Raw genomic sequence first — 14,616 nt, 5'->3', positions numbered from 1 at the left:
CACCGGATGGCCACATATGCACTTTCTGACCGGAAACATTTGATAGTGATCAAGAAGGACAATCCCTAGCTTTTTTTTAAATGTTTAACTAGGAAGCTGGCCATTTGTAGCTCCCTGGTTTAGATCCAATAACTTAACAAACCTGGGACCTTAGGCTGAGTTATATGGTGACTTTGGTAAATCGGCCACTGACTGAGCTCTGCTGCAATGTTCAAAGAATATAATTACTTGGGGACATTACAGTGCATTGGGAATATGACTTGCTATCCACTAGAGTGGTAAAGTACAGTTAATGCCCAGCAATCCCCAAGTGGTCAGCTCCTAGTTGCCTCTTTACTGATGAGCAAAGCACGGGTCCTTTATCACAGGAAGGGAAAATTAGAGACTTCTTCGCTAAAGAGTGCCATATTCAGAGACTGATAACAGGTCTCCAGACACTGCTGTGGTATGGGAGACTTCATTTAAGTGAAAAAGAAAGAGAAAATCAATCTACCAACAAACACAGAAAAACTTGAGATTTCTAGAAGTAACAAGTGTAGCATTATTTGGATGGAATAGCAATTTAAATCTGTCTTCCAAATTTGAATTAAAATTCTGATAGCTTTTGCAGTATCAGATTTGTGGATGTACATAAATTCTTCTGGCCTTAATTGTCCTGGTTTACCTATTTTGTCAGGGAACAGTTCAGTTTGCAGTTCATTCACCCAAAGTGATCCCACCCAGTCCAAAGAAAACTGAAGGGCCCAAGTCACCGCTACCTAACAGGACACTTGCCCAGGATCAAGTCCAGCCTAGTCCAAAGAAAACTGAGGAGGCCAAACCATTGCCAGCAAAAGGGGCTTTTGCCCAGGATCAGACCCAGTCTAGAGATCAACTAACCAAAGGGTCGGTGCCCCAGGTTCAGCCGAGAGACAATATCACTAATCCAGGTAAGCTGTTTCCCAAACAATATTAGGATGTGGGTGATGAGGACAAAGTTACTGAATCTTTTGCTAATGCAATGCAAAGAACAGCAACATGAGGAGTCTTTATTATTTTGACCTTTTTACATTTGAGTACTTAAAACTGATTTTCTGGCATTATATTTTGTTGTACTTTAACTATGACCTTCAAACTTTTTTCCCATCTCGGGTAAAGTTTGAAGTGCTGCAATTGCTTCTGTGGCTGAGATAAGTTATCTTGGCGTAGACTAGAGATCACATCTGAGACCTTCCAATCTGTAGGACACTGGATAATGACTGCCTACTGTCCAACATAGTTCTGTGCAATACAGACTATTGAGGAAAAGGGCAAGAAAGCTACAATACCTGATTTAAATAAAATAATTTTCTTTTTTATGTAGTTCCACACATAGTTAACTTCAGGATCGATGCTACAAATTTCTAAAATGTCATCAATTACTTTTAAGCAAATGTATGATGGGCAACCATAGAATTTTTTCTTTTTAAAAAAAAAAGAAAAAACTTCAGTAGTTTCTATAAATTATACTTTAATTCCTGCACTTGCTGTTAAATTATTTCTGTTTAAAATTACTATTTAGAAAGCTAAGCTTGGAATCAAGCAAAGTATTTGGAATATCGCACACACTTGGACAATTGAGTGAGATGACTCCTTTAATGCTCAAATATTTTGTAGGTGGTACAGGAGTCAAATCTTTCCTGGAACGCTTTGGTGAGCGTTGCCAACAGCACGGTGTTTCGAGCCCTGCTCCATCCACTCCTGGACAAAAAACTTGCAGCATTACTCCCAGCACAAAAGCAATCCAGGAGCGGCTTTTTAAACAGCAGGAACCTTCAGCTACAGCAAATCTAACCCAGCAACTTAAACAGGTCTGGACTTGAACTTTATACCCCAGGATCCATTCTGGGCTCCTTGATAGACAACACATTTTTTGATTTGTCTCTGACTCTGCTTATGCTGATCCTTAAGAAGAAAGACTTGCATTTATATTATGCCTTTCATAACCTTGGGTCATCCTAAAGCACTTTACAGCCAATGAAGTACTTTTTGAAGTTTAGTCACCATTGTTAAGTAGGATCCCACAAACAGCAATGTGATAATGAGCAGTTAATCTATTTTCGTGATGTTAGTTGAGGCATAAATGTTGATCAAGATACATGGGAGAACTCCCCGCTTTTCGAGTGCCATGGGATCTTTTGCATCCACCTGAGAGCGCAGATGGGGTCTCGGTTTAATGTCTTGTCTGAAACATGTCACCTCTGATAATGCAGCCCCCCCCCCCCCCCTCAGTACTGCACTGGAGTGTCGGCCTAGATTATGTGTTCAAGACTTTGGAGTGGGACTTGAACCCACATCCTTGTGACTCAGAAGCTGATAAGTGTATGAACAACCCCACAGTAAATTATTTTACGCTACCCTTCCATTTCTGTGGGAAAGTTCCAATTCTCCCCTTGTTGAACAGAGTCACAGGTGCCAACCTGTGCTACTCTAGCGGGCTTTGCTAGTGTCATATCTTAAGCTGGAGTAATTATATTAACTAATTTCATGCTTCTGGTTCTGTTAATACAGACTGCCACTTATATTAAGCATAGAGTAGCTGCAACTTATTTGCACCACAACTACATTTTGAATTAATTAATTTATTTTAAACCAGATCATTATATCCTGTCTAGCTTGTATTTGTTCCTGAACTTAGAGGACCATTTAAAAAAAAAAATCTACATCAGGTTTATGTATTGACATTCTCACATTATCTGATACTATTTGAAACCAAAACATTGAATTTCTTGACTCACTGATTTCCCCCTTCTTCCTTACCTTCAGCCTTGCGTTATTTTCCTGTTGTGATGAGCTTCTCAATTGCACTTGCATTTTGAATAATTACTTCTTTTAGAAGTTCAATTTCTAAGTAGACAAATTTAATAGTGCAATGCCAGGCATGTTCATGTGCTAGAAGGGAAATAATGGATTTAACATGTTAATGGGAGATTGATGAAGCTTTTTTCCTCTACTTTCAATGTAGATTCTGTACTTGCAGTGTAAATTTGGGAATTTAAGATTGAAGATTGCATTAGTTGATAGAATTTTAAAATATACCACTTTAAAAAAAAAAATAAAATAAAAAATAATTCTACTTTCTTAACTCATGAATAACTCAAACTTGTGTTAAGTTGTATGAATTCTGGCTGTATAAGTAGTTGCGATTTCCTTAACCTTGGGCATATTATTCAGAAACGGTTTTCAGTTCAGTACACAGCATATTAAATATACCTTTCGTCAAGCCAGAATAATCTCTTTTCAGAATTTTGCTGTTGTAATTGAGTTTCAGGAGCGTGAAAGAGAGCTGGCTAATATTCGCAATCGTTTTCAGAAGGGCAACTTGTGGAGTGCTGATAAAAAAGAAAATTGCTCCTCCAAGCTGTCTGAGGTATGTATTTCTCCCTAATAAACTGTAATAATGTAAACTAGTGACACTTCTTTAGAAACCTGCACAGTGATGAGAAATGTGCTGAATCTTGTTTTGTTCCACTCCCTCCACCTCCCCTAGAATAGAAAAACTACATCCTGTAACCCCTGATGTAATTTTAAGTTAATGGGAAGAGTTTGTACAAGTTAAGTAAGAGGGGCTAATTTTTTTTTTTTAAACAGCATAAGTTGTTCAATTGAGGCACTTACACAATTAAATTAGTCTTGGTAATCACATCTAGGCATTTGATGCTTGTTGGGCTACTGTAATGCTGGTTTGCAATGCTCATGGATGCTTGTTTTCAATATAAGATAAAGGGATTGTTATCTCAAGAAATTTGTGTATATGCTTAGAAACTTGTTCAAATCCAAGATCAGGACTTTAAGGGCTCAATTTTGGCCAGGTGTTGCTCCGTTTTTTTTTGGAGTAAGCTGCTTTTTCTGGCGTAACTTAAAAATCCCCAGTTTCCCCAATCAATTTGCACCAGCGTAACTCACTTAGTTACGTTTTTTTTGAGTTTTTTTTTTCCACGAAAGGGGGTGTTACATAGAAACTAGGCGCAGGAGTAGGCCATTCGGCCCTTCTAGGCTGCACCGCTATTCAATGAGTTCATGGCTGAACATGCAACTTCAGTACCCCATTCCTGCTTTCTCACCATACCCTTTGATTCCCCTAGTAGTAAGGACTTCATCTAACTCCTTTTTGAATATATTTAGTGAATTGGCCTCAACAACTTTCTGTGGTAGAGAATTCCACAGGTTCACCACTCTCTGGGTGAAGAAGTTTCTCCTCATCTCGGTCCTAAATGGCTTGCCCCTTATCCTTAGACTGTGACCCTTGGTTCTGGACTTCCCCAACATTGGGAACATTCTTCCTGCATCTAACCTGTCTAACCCCGTCAGAATTTTAAACGTTTCTATGAGGTCCCCTCTCATTCTTCTGAACTCCAGTGAATACAAGCCCAGTTGATCCAGTCTTTCTTGATAGGTCAGTCCCGCCATCTTGGGAATCAGTCTGGTGAACCTTCGCTGCACTCCCTCAATAGCAAGAATGTCCTTCCTCAGGTTAGGAGACCAAAACTGTACACAATACTCCAGGTGTGGCCTCACCAAGGCCCTGTACAATTGTAGCAACACCTCCCTGCCCCTGTACTTAAATCCCCTCGCTATGAAGGCCAACATGCCATTTGCTTTCTTAACCGCCTGCTGTACCTGCATGCCAACCTTCAATGACTGATGTACCATGACACCCAGGTCTCTTTGCACCTCCCCTTTTCCTAATCTGTCACCATTCAGGTAATAGTCTGTCTCTCTGTTTTTACCACCAAAGTGGATAACCTCACATTTATCCACATTATACTTCATCTGCCATGCATTTGCCCACTCACCTAACCTATCCAAGTCGCTCTGCAGCCTCACAGCATCCTCCTCGCAGCTCACACTGCCACCCAACTTAGTGTCATCCGCAAATTTGGAGATACTACATTTAATCCCCTCGTCTAAAACATTAATGTACAGTGTAAACAGCTGGGGCCCCAGCACAGAATCTTGCGGTACCCCACTAGTCACTGCCTGCCATTCTGAAAAGTCCCCATTTACTCCTACTCTTTGCTTCCTGTCTGACAGCCAGTTCTCAATCCATGTCAGCACACTACCCCCAATCCCATGTGCTTTAACTTTGCACATTAATCTCTTGTGTGGGACCTTGTCGAAAGCCTTCTGAAAGTCCAAATATACCACATCAACTGGTTCTCCCTTGTCCACTCTACTGGAAACATCCTCAAAAAATTACAGAAGATTTGTCAAGCATGATTTCCCTTTCACAAATCCATGCTGACTTGGACCTATCATATTACCTCTTTCCAAATGCACTGCTATGACATCCTTAATAATTGATTCCATCATTTTACCCACTATCGATGTCAGGCTGACCGGTCTATAATTCCCTGTTTTCTCTCTCCCTTCTTTTTTAAAAAGTGGGGTTACATTGGCTACCCTCCATTCCATAGGAACTGATCCAGAGTCAATGGAATGTTGGAAAATGACTGTCAATGCATCCACTATTTCCAAGGCCACCTCCTTAAGTACTCTGGGATGCAGTCCATCAGGCCCTGGGGATTTATCGGCCTTCAATCCCATCAATTTCCCCAACACAATTTCCCGACTAATAAGGATTTCCCTCAGTTCCTCCTCCTTACTAGACCCTCTGACCCCTTTTATATCCGGAAGGTTGTTTGTGTCCTCCTCCGTGAATACCGAACCAAAGTACTTGTTCAATTGGTCCGCCATTTCTTTGTTCCCCGTTATGACTTCCCCTGATTCTGACTGCAGGGGACCTACGTTTGTCTTTACTAACCTTTTTCTCTTTACATATCGATAGAAACTTTTGCAATCCGTCTTAATGTTCCCTGCAAGCTTCTTCTCGTACTCCATTTTCCCTGCCCTAATAAAACCCTTTGTCCTCCTCTGCTGAGTTCTAAATTTCTCCCAGTCCCCGGGTTCGCTGCTATTTCTGGCCAATTTGTATGCCACTTCCTTGGCTTTAATGCTATCCCTGATTTCCCTTGATAGCCACGGTTGAGCCACCTTCCCTTTTTTATTTTTACGCCAGACAGGAATGTACAATTGTTGTAGTTCATCCATGCGGTCTCTAAATGTCTGCCATTGCCCATCCACCGTCAACCCCTTCAGCATCATTCGCCAATCTATCCTAGCCAATTCATGCCTCATACCTTCAAAGTTACCCTTCTTTAAGTTCTGGACCATGGTCTCTGAATTAACTGTTTCATTCTCCATCCTAATGCAGAATTCCACCATATTATGGTCACTCTTCCCCAAGGGGCCTCGCACAACGAGATTGCTAATTAATCCTCTCTCATTACACAACACCCAGTCTAAGATGGCCTCCCCCCTAGTTGGTTCCTCGACATATTGGTCTAAAAAACCATCCCTTATGCACTCCAGGAAATCCTCCTCCACCGTATTGCTTCCAGTTTGGTTAACCCAATCTATGTTACCAGCCACCTACGCCAGTTCTGCCCATTTAGGCAACTTTGGCCAGTTAATAGTCACTCCATTTGTACTTAGGCCAGCATATGTGACCACTTCAGAAAACCCTTGCGGCGAGATAAAGAGATCGGCGCAGGGAGGTACATTGGAGGCCATTCGGCCTGGGATAAGGGCGGGAAGCGGAGAGGACCTGGATCTGAGCTAACCAAGCCTTACCCTTAGCAATGTTTGCAAACAAAAACTACTAAGAATTCTATAAGAAATAAAAAAATTAAAGTCCTACCTTTCTGCACTCTGCCTGGGAAGGCAGCGGGCCGATGCGGGAGGCCACTCTGCCTGGGCTAGGGGCGGGACAACGCACTGGGAGGCCACTCGGCCTGAGTTAGGGGCGGGAGCGAGTGAACTGGCCGGCATCAGGATTCAACAGAGAGGCTGGGGGCGAGGAGCGATTGAACTGGCCGGCATCGGGATTCAATGGAGAGACTGCAAGCAAAAGGGGCTAAAATTGAGCCCATAGTTTCATGATTCCAAAAAAAGTCTGCGTAATGACACTGAAGGATTTTATACTTGTACGACAATAACAACAACTTGCATTTATATAGTACCTTTAGCGTAGTAAAACGTCCCAAGATACTTCAAGAGTGTTATCAAATGAAATTTGACACCAAGCCACATAAGCAGATGTTAGGACAGGTGATAATAAACTTGGTCAAAGAGGTAGGTTTTAAGGAGTGTCACAAATGAAGCGCGAGGCAGAGAGGATTAAGGAGGTAATTCTAGAGTCTAGGGCCTAGCCAGCTGAAGCACAGCTGCTAATGGTGGAGCAATTAACATCAGGGATACGCTAGAGACCAGAATTGGAGGAGGGTAGGACTCGGAGGGTACAGAGATAGGGAGGGCCGAGGGCAAGCAGGTATTCGAAAACAAGGATGAAAATTTTAAAATCAAGGCGTACTGATGTAGGTTAATAAGCACAGGGTTGATGGTGAACAGGACTTGGTGCGAGTTGTGTGAATTAAGATATGGGCAGCAGAATTTTTGTTGAATTCAAGTTTACGGATAACAATGTAGATTTGTGAATATTCTTTATTTACTTTCACTAGCTGAAGGTAATAATAACTTCCAAGTGAGTTTTCATTATTATTGGTGTCTCATCACTTCATCCTGCATAACTTGCATTTCAAAAAAATTAACTACCAGCTGTGGATTTAATAGTAACTTTTATTAAAATCTAAAATTAACAGGATCCCTGTTCAATTTTCATTGGTTAACCAATCATCTGCTTGGTGACGTCTGACTTTTGCTTTTAACTTCAGGCTTATCCTAGGCAGATATCATCTGATGTAGTCAAAGCTCTAAAAACCCGTTGTAGTCCTCTAGCAAAACAGTCACATGAATATTGCCATTCTTAACTCCTTTTCCCAGCACAATTAATCCACCATATTTCATGGTTTAAATAAATGAGCCAGTAGAAACATACATCACATGGTTTCAGGTGGGATGGGGAAGGGGAAGTATATATATTGTGATGCACAAGGTATCACAATTGTGTGGGATAGGCTGGATGGAGCAGAGAAGAGAGTCTTTTCCTGTCCGTCATAGTTCATAGCAATGATCTGTTTTGAGAAGTTGTCATGTGTTCTTCACAATTGGAATAAACTTGAATTTCATTACTTCTCACATTATGTTCCTAATCTTTGTCATACAGATAATAGAAATGTACAAAGAAGCTAATTGCCCATCTATTTTTTAACTTCAAAATAGAATTCTAGTGATCATATCCTTAGGACCTCTGAGCAAAGGAGTGCAGAAGTTGACAGATCCCAGATGAGTGCTCCACAACGCCAGCCTCAATCAACATCAGAACCAAACACAAAATCACCACTGAAATCTGCATTAAGAGAGGCGCTTGAACCTTCGTCTGTGAAAATATCTAGCACAGAATCTGCAGGTACAAAGGTCTTACTTAAAGAAATTGGTTGTTTTACTACATAATTTATGCTGAGAACTGGCCAGTGAAACTATTGGGCGCAAGGAACCAAATCCCAATCATGTCCTCTTGCTTACCCCAGGATTTCTACCACTTATAAAAACACAAGGCTACGAAATCTGGGAAAAACAAATGCAGGACTTGGTGATTGTAGACAGGGTGTTTTTAGAAGATAAAGAGACCACTGTGGTCCATCTGGCCAGTCCCAGTGTCTAGGGAGTATCATATCCCATGATGACCCTCAAATTTTTCGCCAGCTAGTTATCCAATTTTGCCGAATCCTATCAGACCCCACTGCCTCCTTGGGCAGTTCATTTCATGCATTCACCACTCTCTGTATAAAGCTAAATCTAAACTGTCTTTTCACCATTCTTTGAAGTTTGAGGCTAGCCACTCTTGTAGAATCTGTGACTGTGCTAAACTTAAGGACATTTATCTTGCCTTTAGGATCTTGAAAATGTTCAATAAGATCACCAATGAGCTTTCTCTTTTCTAGTGTAAACATTCCCAGCTTCTCCAGCATCTTTTGTAACTTTGGCGCCTGACAAATCACCATCATTTTACTTGTCATTTGCTGCACTCTGTCCAGTGTCTGGATGTTTTTCTCAAAGTATGGTGACCAAAATTGTTGTGCGAGGCCCCTTGGGGAAGGTCGACCATAATATGGTAGAATTCTTTATTAAGATGGAGAGTGACATAGTTAATTCAGAGACTAGGGTCCTGAACTTAAGGAAAGTTAAGTTTGATGGTATGAGATGTGAATTGGCTAGAATAGACTGGCGAATGATGCTTGAAGGATTGACAGTGGATAGGTAATGGCAAACATTTAAAGATCACATGGATGAACTTCAACAATTGTACATCGCTGTCTGGAAGGTGGCTCAACTGTGGCTAACAAGGGAAATTAAGGATAGTATTAAATCCAAGGAAGAGGCATATAAATTGGCCAGAAAAAGCAGCAAACCTGAGGACTGGGAGAAATTTAGAATTCAGCAGAGGAGGACAAAGGGTTTAATTAGGAGGGGGAAAATAGAGAATGAGAGGAAGCTTGCTGGGAACATAAAAACTGACTGCAAAAGCTTTGATAGATATGTGAAGAGAAAAAGATTAGTGAAGACAAACGTAGGTCCCTTGCAGTCAGATTCAGGTAAATTTATAATGGGGAACAAAGAAATGGCAGACCAGTTGAACAAATACTTTGGTTTTGTCGTCACGAAGGAAGACACAATTAACCTTCCGCAAATACTAGGACCGAGGGTCTAGTGAGAAGGAGGAACTGAAGAAAATCCTTATTAGGCGGCAAATTGTGTAATGGAAATTGATGGGATTGAAGGCCGATAAATCCCCGGGGCCTGATGGTCTGCATCCCAGAGTACTTAAGGAAGTGGCCCTAGAAATAGTGGATGCATTGGTGATCATTTTCCAACAGTCTATCGACTCTGGATCAGTTCCTATGGACTGGAGGGTAGCTAATGTAACACCACTTTTTTAAAAAGGAGTGAGAGAGAAAATGGGGAATTACAGACCGGTTAACCTGACATCAGTAGTGGGGAAAATGTTGGAATCAATTAATAAAGATGAAATAGCAGCACATTTGGAAAGCAGTGACTGGATTGGTCCAAGTCAGCACAGATTTATGAAAGGGAAATGATACTTGACAAATCTTCTAGAATTTTTTGAGGATATAACCAGTAGAGTGGACAAGGGAGAACCAGTGGATGTGGTGTATTTGGACTTTCAAAAGGCTTTTGAGAAGGTCCCACTCAAGAGATTGATGTACAAAATCAAAGCACATGTATTGGGGGTAATATACTGACGTGGATAGAGAACTGGTTGGCAGACAGGAAGCAGAGAGTCGGGATAAACGGTTCCTTTTCAAAATGGCAGGCACTGACTAGTGGAGTGCCGCAGGGCTCAATGCTGGGACCCCAGCTCTTTACAATATACATCAATGATTTGGATGAAGGAATTGAGTGTAATATCTCCAAGTTTGCAGATGGCACTAAACTGGGTGGCGGTGTGAGCTGTGAGGAGAACGCTAGGCGGCTGCAGGGTGACTTGGACGGGTTAGGTGAGTGGGCCACTGCATGGCAGATGCAGTATAATGTGGATAAATGTGAGGTTATCCACTTTGAGGGCAAAAACGCGAAGACTGAATATTATCTGAATGGCGGCAGATTTGGAAAAGGGGAGGTGCAACGAGACATGGGTGTTATGGTTCATTAGTTATTGAAAGTTGGCATACAGGTACAGTAGGCGGTGAAGAAGGCAAATGGTATGTTGGCCTTCATAGCTCGGGGAATTTGAGTATAGGAGCAGGGAGGTCTAACTGCAGTTGTACAGGGCCTTGGTGAGGCCTCGCCTGGAATATTGTGTTCAGTTTTGGCCTCCTAATCTGAGGAAGGACATTCTTGCTATTGAGGGAGTGCAGCGAAGGTTCACCAGACTGATTCCCGGGATGGCAGGACTGACATATGAGGAGAGACTGGATCGACTGGGTCTGTATTCACTTGAGCTCAGAAGGATGAGAGGAGATCTCATAGAAACATATAAAATTCTGATGGGGCTGGACAGGTTAAATGCAAGAAGAATGTTCCCGATGTTGGGGAAGTCCAGAACAGGGGACACAGTCTAAGGATAAGGGGTAAGCCATTTAGGACTTAGAATGAGGAGAAACGTCTTCACTGAGTTGTTAACTTGTGGAATTCTCTACCGCAGAGAGTAGTTGATGCCAGCTCATTGGATATATTCAAGACGGAGTTAGATATGGCCCTTATTGCTAAAGGGATCAAGGGGTATGGAGAGAAAGCAGGAAAGGGATACTGAGGTGAATGATCAGCCATGATCTTATTGAATGGTGGTGCAGGCTCGAAGGGCCGAATGGCCTACTCCTGCACCTATTTTCTATGTTTCTACTCCAGGTGTGCTATGCAGCCCAAGTTCCTGTTTGCTTTCTTTACTGCTACCTAACATTGTGCTGATAGCTTTAGAGATCTGTTCATCAGGACCTTCAAATCTGTCTCCGGTCATGTCCTGGAGAACAATTCCATGTAGATTACATGGCCACTCATTACTTTGCATTTTCCAACATTGAATGAAATCACTCGCTTGTCAGCCCACCTCCCTAAGATATCCAGATGTCAGTATTTGATCAACCTGGTCCCTGTTGTTTGCAGTTCTTCCTGGTTTGGTACCTTCTGCAACTCTGTAGAATTTTGTTTTCGCATTCACTTCCAAGTCACTTGTTTATATTTTAAACAGCAAGGGCCCCAGTCGTGACACCTGAGGCACTCCACTAGTTAACCTCTTCATGGATCCAGATATTTAACCACTCTTTGCTTCCTCTACTTCAACCAATTATCAGTGCACTTCAGAGGCACTCAACTTATCCTATGCCTTCTAACCTCTGGTCCAACAATTATCCCGACCTCTACCTTCTTTTGATTCCTTTTCAGTTGAAGATTTGAGAACTTTAATAAATATAAATTTTATACTTTCACACAATATTTTTTTAAGTTTTAGCAAAAATTACATCCAGTTGTAGTTACTATTTTTACACTCTTTTTTTTTGAAGTTTAGATGCTGAAGTGACATTTTCATACTTCTTGCTGCTCAGAGATGAATGGGGCATTTCTTGTTCACTGCTCAGGCATAAAGTGATTTTTATGAACTTGGAAAGTATATTCATTAGCATTTTCAAGGTGATGATTCCCCTTTATAGCTAGTGATTTTAAAACTTGTGTCTATATGTTATAAAATAAATGTAAAGTGACTGCATTTAGATCTGGATAACAATTAAACCATTTAATGTACAGAGAAATGGAATTCCCTTTGTGTTGTTTTTTTTTCAAAGAATGATGAAACGTGGATATGTGCCCACATTACTGTGGACACATTTTAACATATGCGCTCACCCAATTCCCAGTCTTTGGGAGGTGTTGAGCAAAAGGGTTAGTGCTTCTTTGCATGGATATAAATTGATGAATAAGGCTTCATACTTGCCAGAGCATCATTGACAGAGCACAGACAAAGGTTATTTGGCCCATCCTGTCTGTGCTGGCTCTTTTTAAAGAGCTATCCAATTAGTTCCACTCTCGTCCTCTTTCCCCATAGCCCTGCAAAACTTTTCTTTTCAAGTATATATCCAATTCCCTTTTGAAAGTTACTGTAGAATCTGCTTCCACTACCCTTTATACAGTGCATTCCATATTATAACAACTCACTGGGTGTAAAAAAGAAAGGACCATTTTTTATATGGACTTCCAGAAAGCATTTGATAAAGTCCCCCATAAGAGACTAAGGTTGAAGCCCATGGAATTGAAGGCAAATTATTGAGCAGCAGGAGACTGAATAGGGATAATGGACAGATACTGTAATTGGCAGGATGTGACTAGTGGTGTCCCACAGGGATCTGTATTGGGGCCTCAACTATTCACTGTATTTATTAATGATTTAGATGATGGGATAGAAAGCCATATATACAAATTTGCCAATGACACAAAGATGGGCGTCATTGTCAGCAGCATAGATGAAAGAATAAAATTAGAAAGTTATTGATAGTTTGAATGGGAAAAACTGTGGCAAATGGATTTCAATGTCGGCACATTTGAGGTCATTCACTTTGGACCTAAAAAGTATTTTCTAAATGGTGAAAAGCTAAAAACACTGGAAATCCATAGAGACTTGGGTTTCCAGGTCCATAGATCATTAAAATGTCATGAACAGGTACAGAAAATAACAACTACTTTTATTTATATAGCGCCTTTAACGTAGTAAAACGTCCCAAGGCACTTCACAGCAGTGTTATAAGACACAGCAGATAATTTTGACACCGAGCCACGTAAGAGATTACGGCAAATGACCAAAAGCCTGGTTATAGAGGTAGGTTTTAAGGAATGCCTTGAGGAAAGAGAAGTGGAGAGGTATTTAGGGAGGGAGTTCCAGAGCTTGGGGCCCAAGCAGCTGAAGGCACGGCCACTGATGGTTGAGCAGTTATAATCAGGGATGCTCAAGAGGGCAGAATTTAAGGAGGGCAAACATCTTGTGGGGTGGTGAGGCTGAAATAGATTACAGAGATAGGGAGGGGTAAGGGCATTTTTAAACAAGGATGAGAATTTTGCAATCGGCGTGTTGTTCAACCGGGAGCCAATGTAGGTGGGCGAGCACAGGGATGATGGGTGATCGTGATTTGGTGCGAGTTAGGACACGGGCTGCTGAGTTTTGGATGACCTCAAGTTTACGCAGTATAGAATGTGGGAGGCCAGCCAGGAATGCGTTGGAGTAGTCAAGTCTAGAGGTAACAAAGGCATGCATGAGGGTTTCAGCAGCAGAAGAGCTGAGGCAGGGACGGAGGTGGGCATTGTTACGGAGGTGGAAATAGGCGGTTTTAGTTATACCGCGGATATGTGGCCGGAAGCTCATTCAGGGTCAAATATGACGCCTAGGTTGCAAACAGTCTGGTTCAGCCTCCGATAAATGCTCGGGAGAGGGATGGAGTCAGTGGCTAGGGAATGCAGTTTGTAGTGAGGACCAAAGACAATGGCTTCGATCTTCCCAATATTCAATTGGAGAAAATTTCTGCTCATCCAATACTGGATGTCGGACAAGACAGGGGTCGAGAGAAATGGGTGGAGAGGTAGAGCTAGGTGTCGTCAGCATACATGTGGAAACTGACTCTGTTTTTGGATGATATTACCAAGGGGCAGCATATAGATGAGAAATAAGAGGAGGCCAAGTATAGATCCTTGGGGGACACCAGAGGTAACTGCAGGAGTGGGAAGAGAAGCCATTGCAGGAAATGTTCTTGCTACGAATAGATAGTTAAGAATAGAACCAGGTGCGTGCATTCCCACCCAGCTGGACCATGGTGGAGAGGCCGTGGAGGATGGAGTAGTCAGTTGTGTCAAAGGCTGCAGACCGGTCCAGGAGGATGAGGAGGGATAGTTTACCTTAGTCTTTGTGACTGTGACAGTCATTTGTGACTTTGATGAGAGCCGTTTCGGTACAGTGGCAGGGGCGAAAACCAGATTGAAGGGATTCAAACATTGAGTTCCGGGAAAGATGGCCATGGATTTGGGAGGCGAAACCATGTTCACGGACTTTGGAGATGGGGCGGTAGCTAGCAAGCACAGTGGGTCAAGGATTGTTTCTTTGAGGAGAGGAGTGATGACTGCAGATTTGAAGGAGAGCAG

General features: G+C 41.9%; 1 protein-coding gene across 2 annotated transcripts in view; it reads left to right on the top strand.

Moving 5' to 3' along the window:
• anln (anillin, actin binding protein) overlaps nucleotides 1–14,616 on the top strand; it is a 111,866-nt gene that overhangs the window by 32,623 nt on the left and 64,627 nt on the right. The window contains exons 5-8 of one of the 2 annotated variants that reach the window (XM_070880601.1): nucleotides 677–929; nucleotides 1,636–1,829; nucleotides 3,332–3,388; nucleotides 8,200–8,386. In XM_070880601.1, coding sequence (XP_070736702.1) covers nucleotides 677–929; nucleotides 1,636–1,829; nucleotides 3,332–3,388; nucleotides 8,200–8,386 — 691 coding nt within the window. Of the gene's footprint in view, nucleotides 1–676; nucleotides 930–1,635; nucleotides 1,830–3,289; nucleotides 3,389–8,199; nucleotides 8,387–14,616 lie in introns of both variants that reach the window. The other variant, XM_070880600.1, reaches the window with a different exon arrangement.

The sequence above is a fragment of the Pristiophorus japonicus genome, chromosome 5 (genome assembly GCF_044704955.1).
Source record: "Pristiophorus japonicus isolate sPriJap1 chromosome 5, sPriJap1.hap1, whole genome shotgun sequence".
NCBI classification, from domain to species: domain Eukaryota; kingdom Metazoa; phylum Chordata; class Chondrichthyes; family Pristiophoridae; genus Pristiophorus; species Pristiophorus japonicus.
The sequence above is the reverse complement of the archived record's forward strand: the minus strand, read 5'-3'. Positions and strand labels throughout refer to the sequence as shown.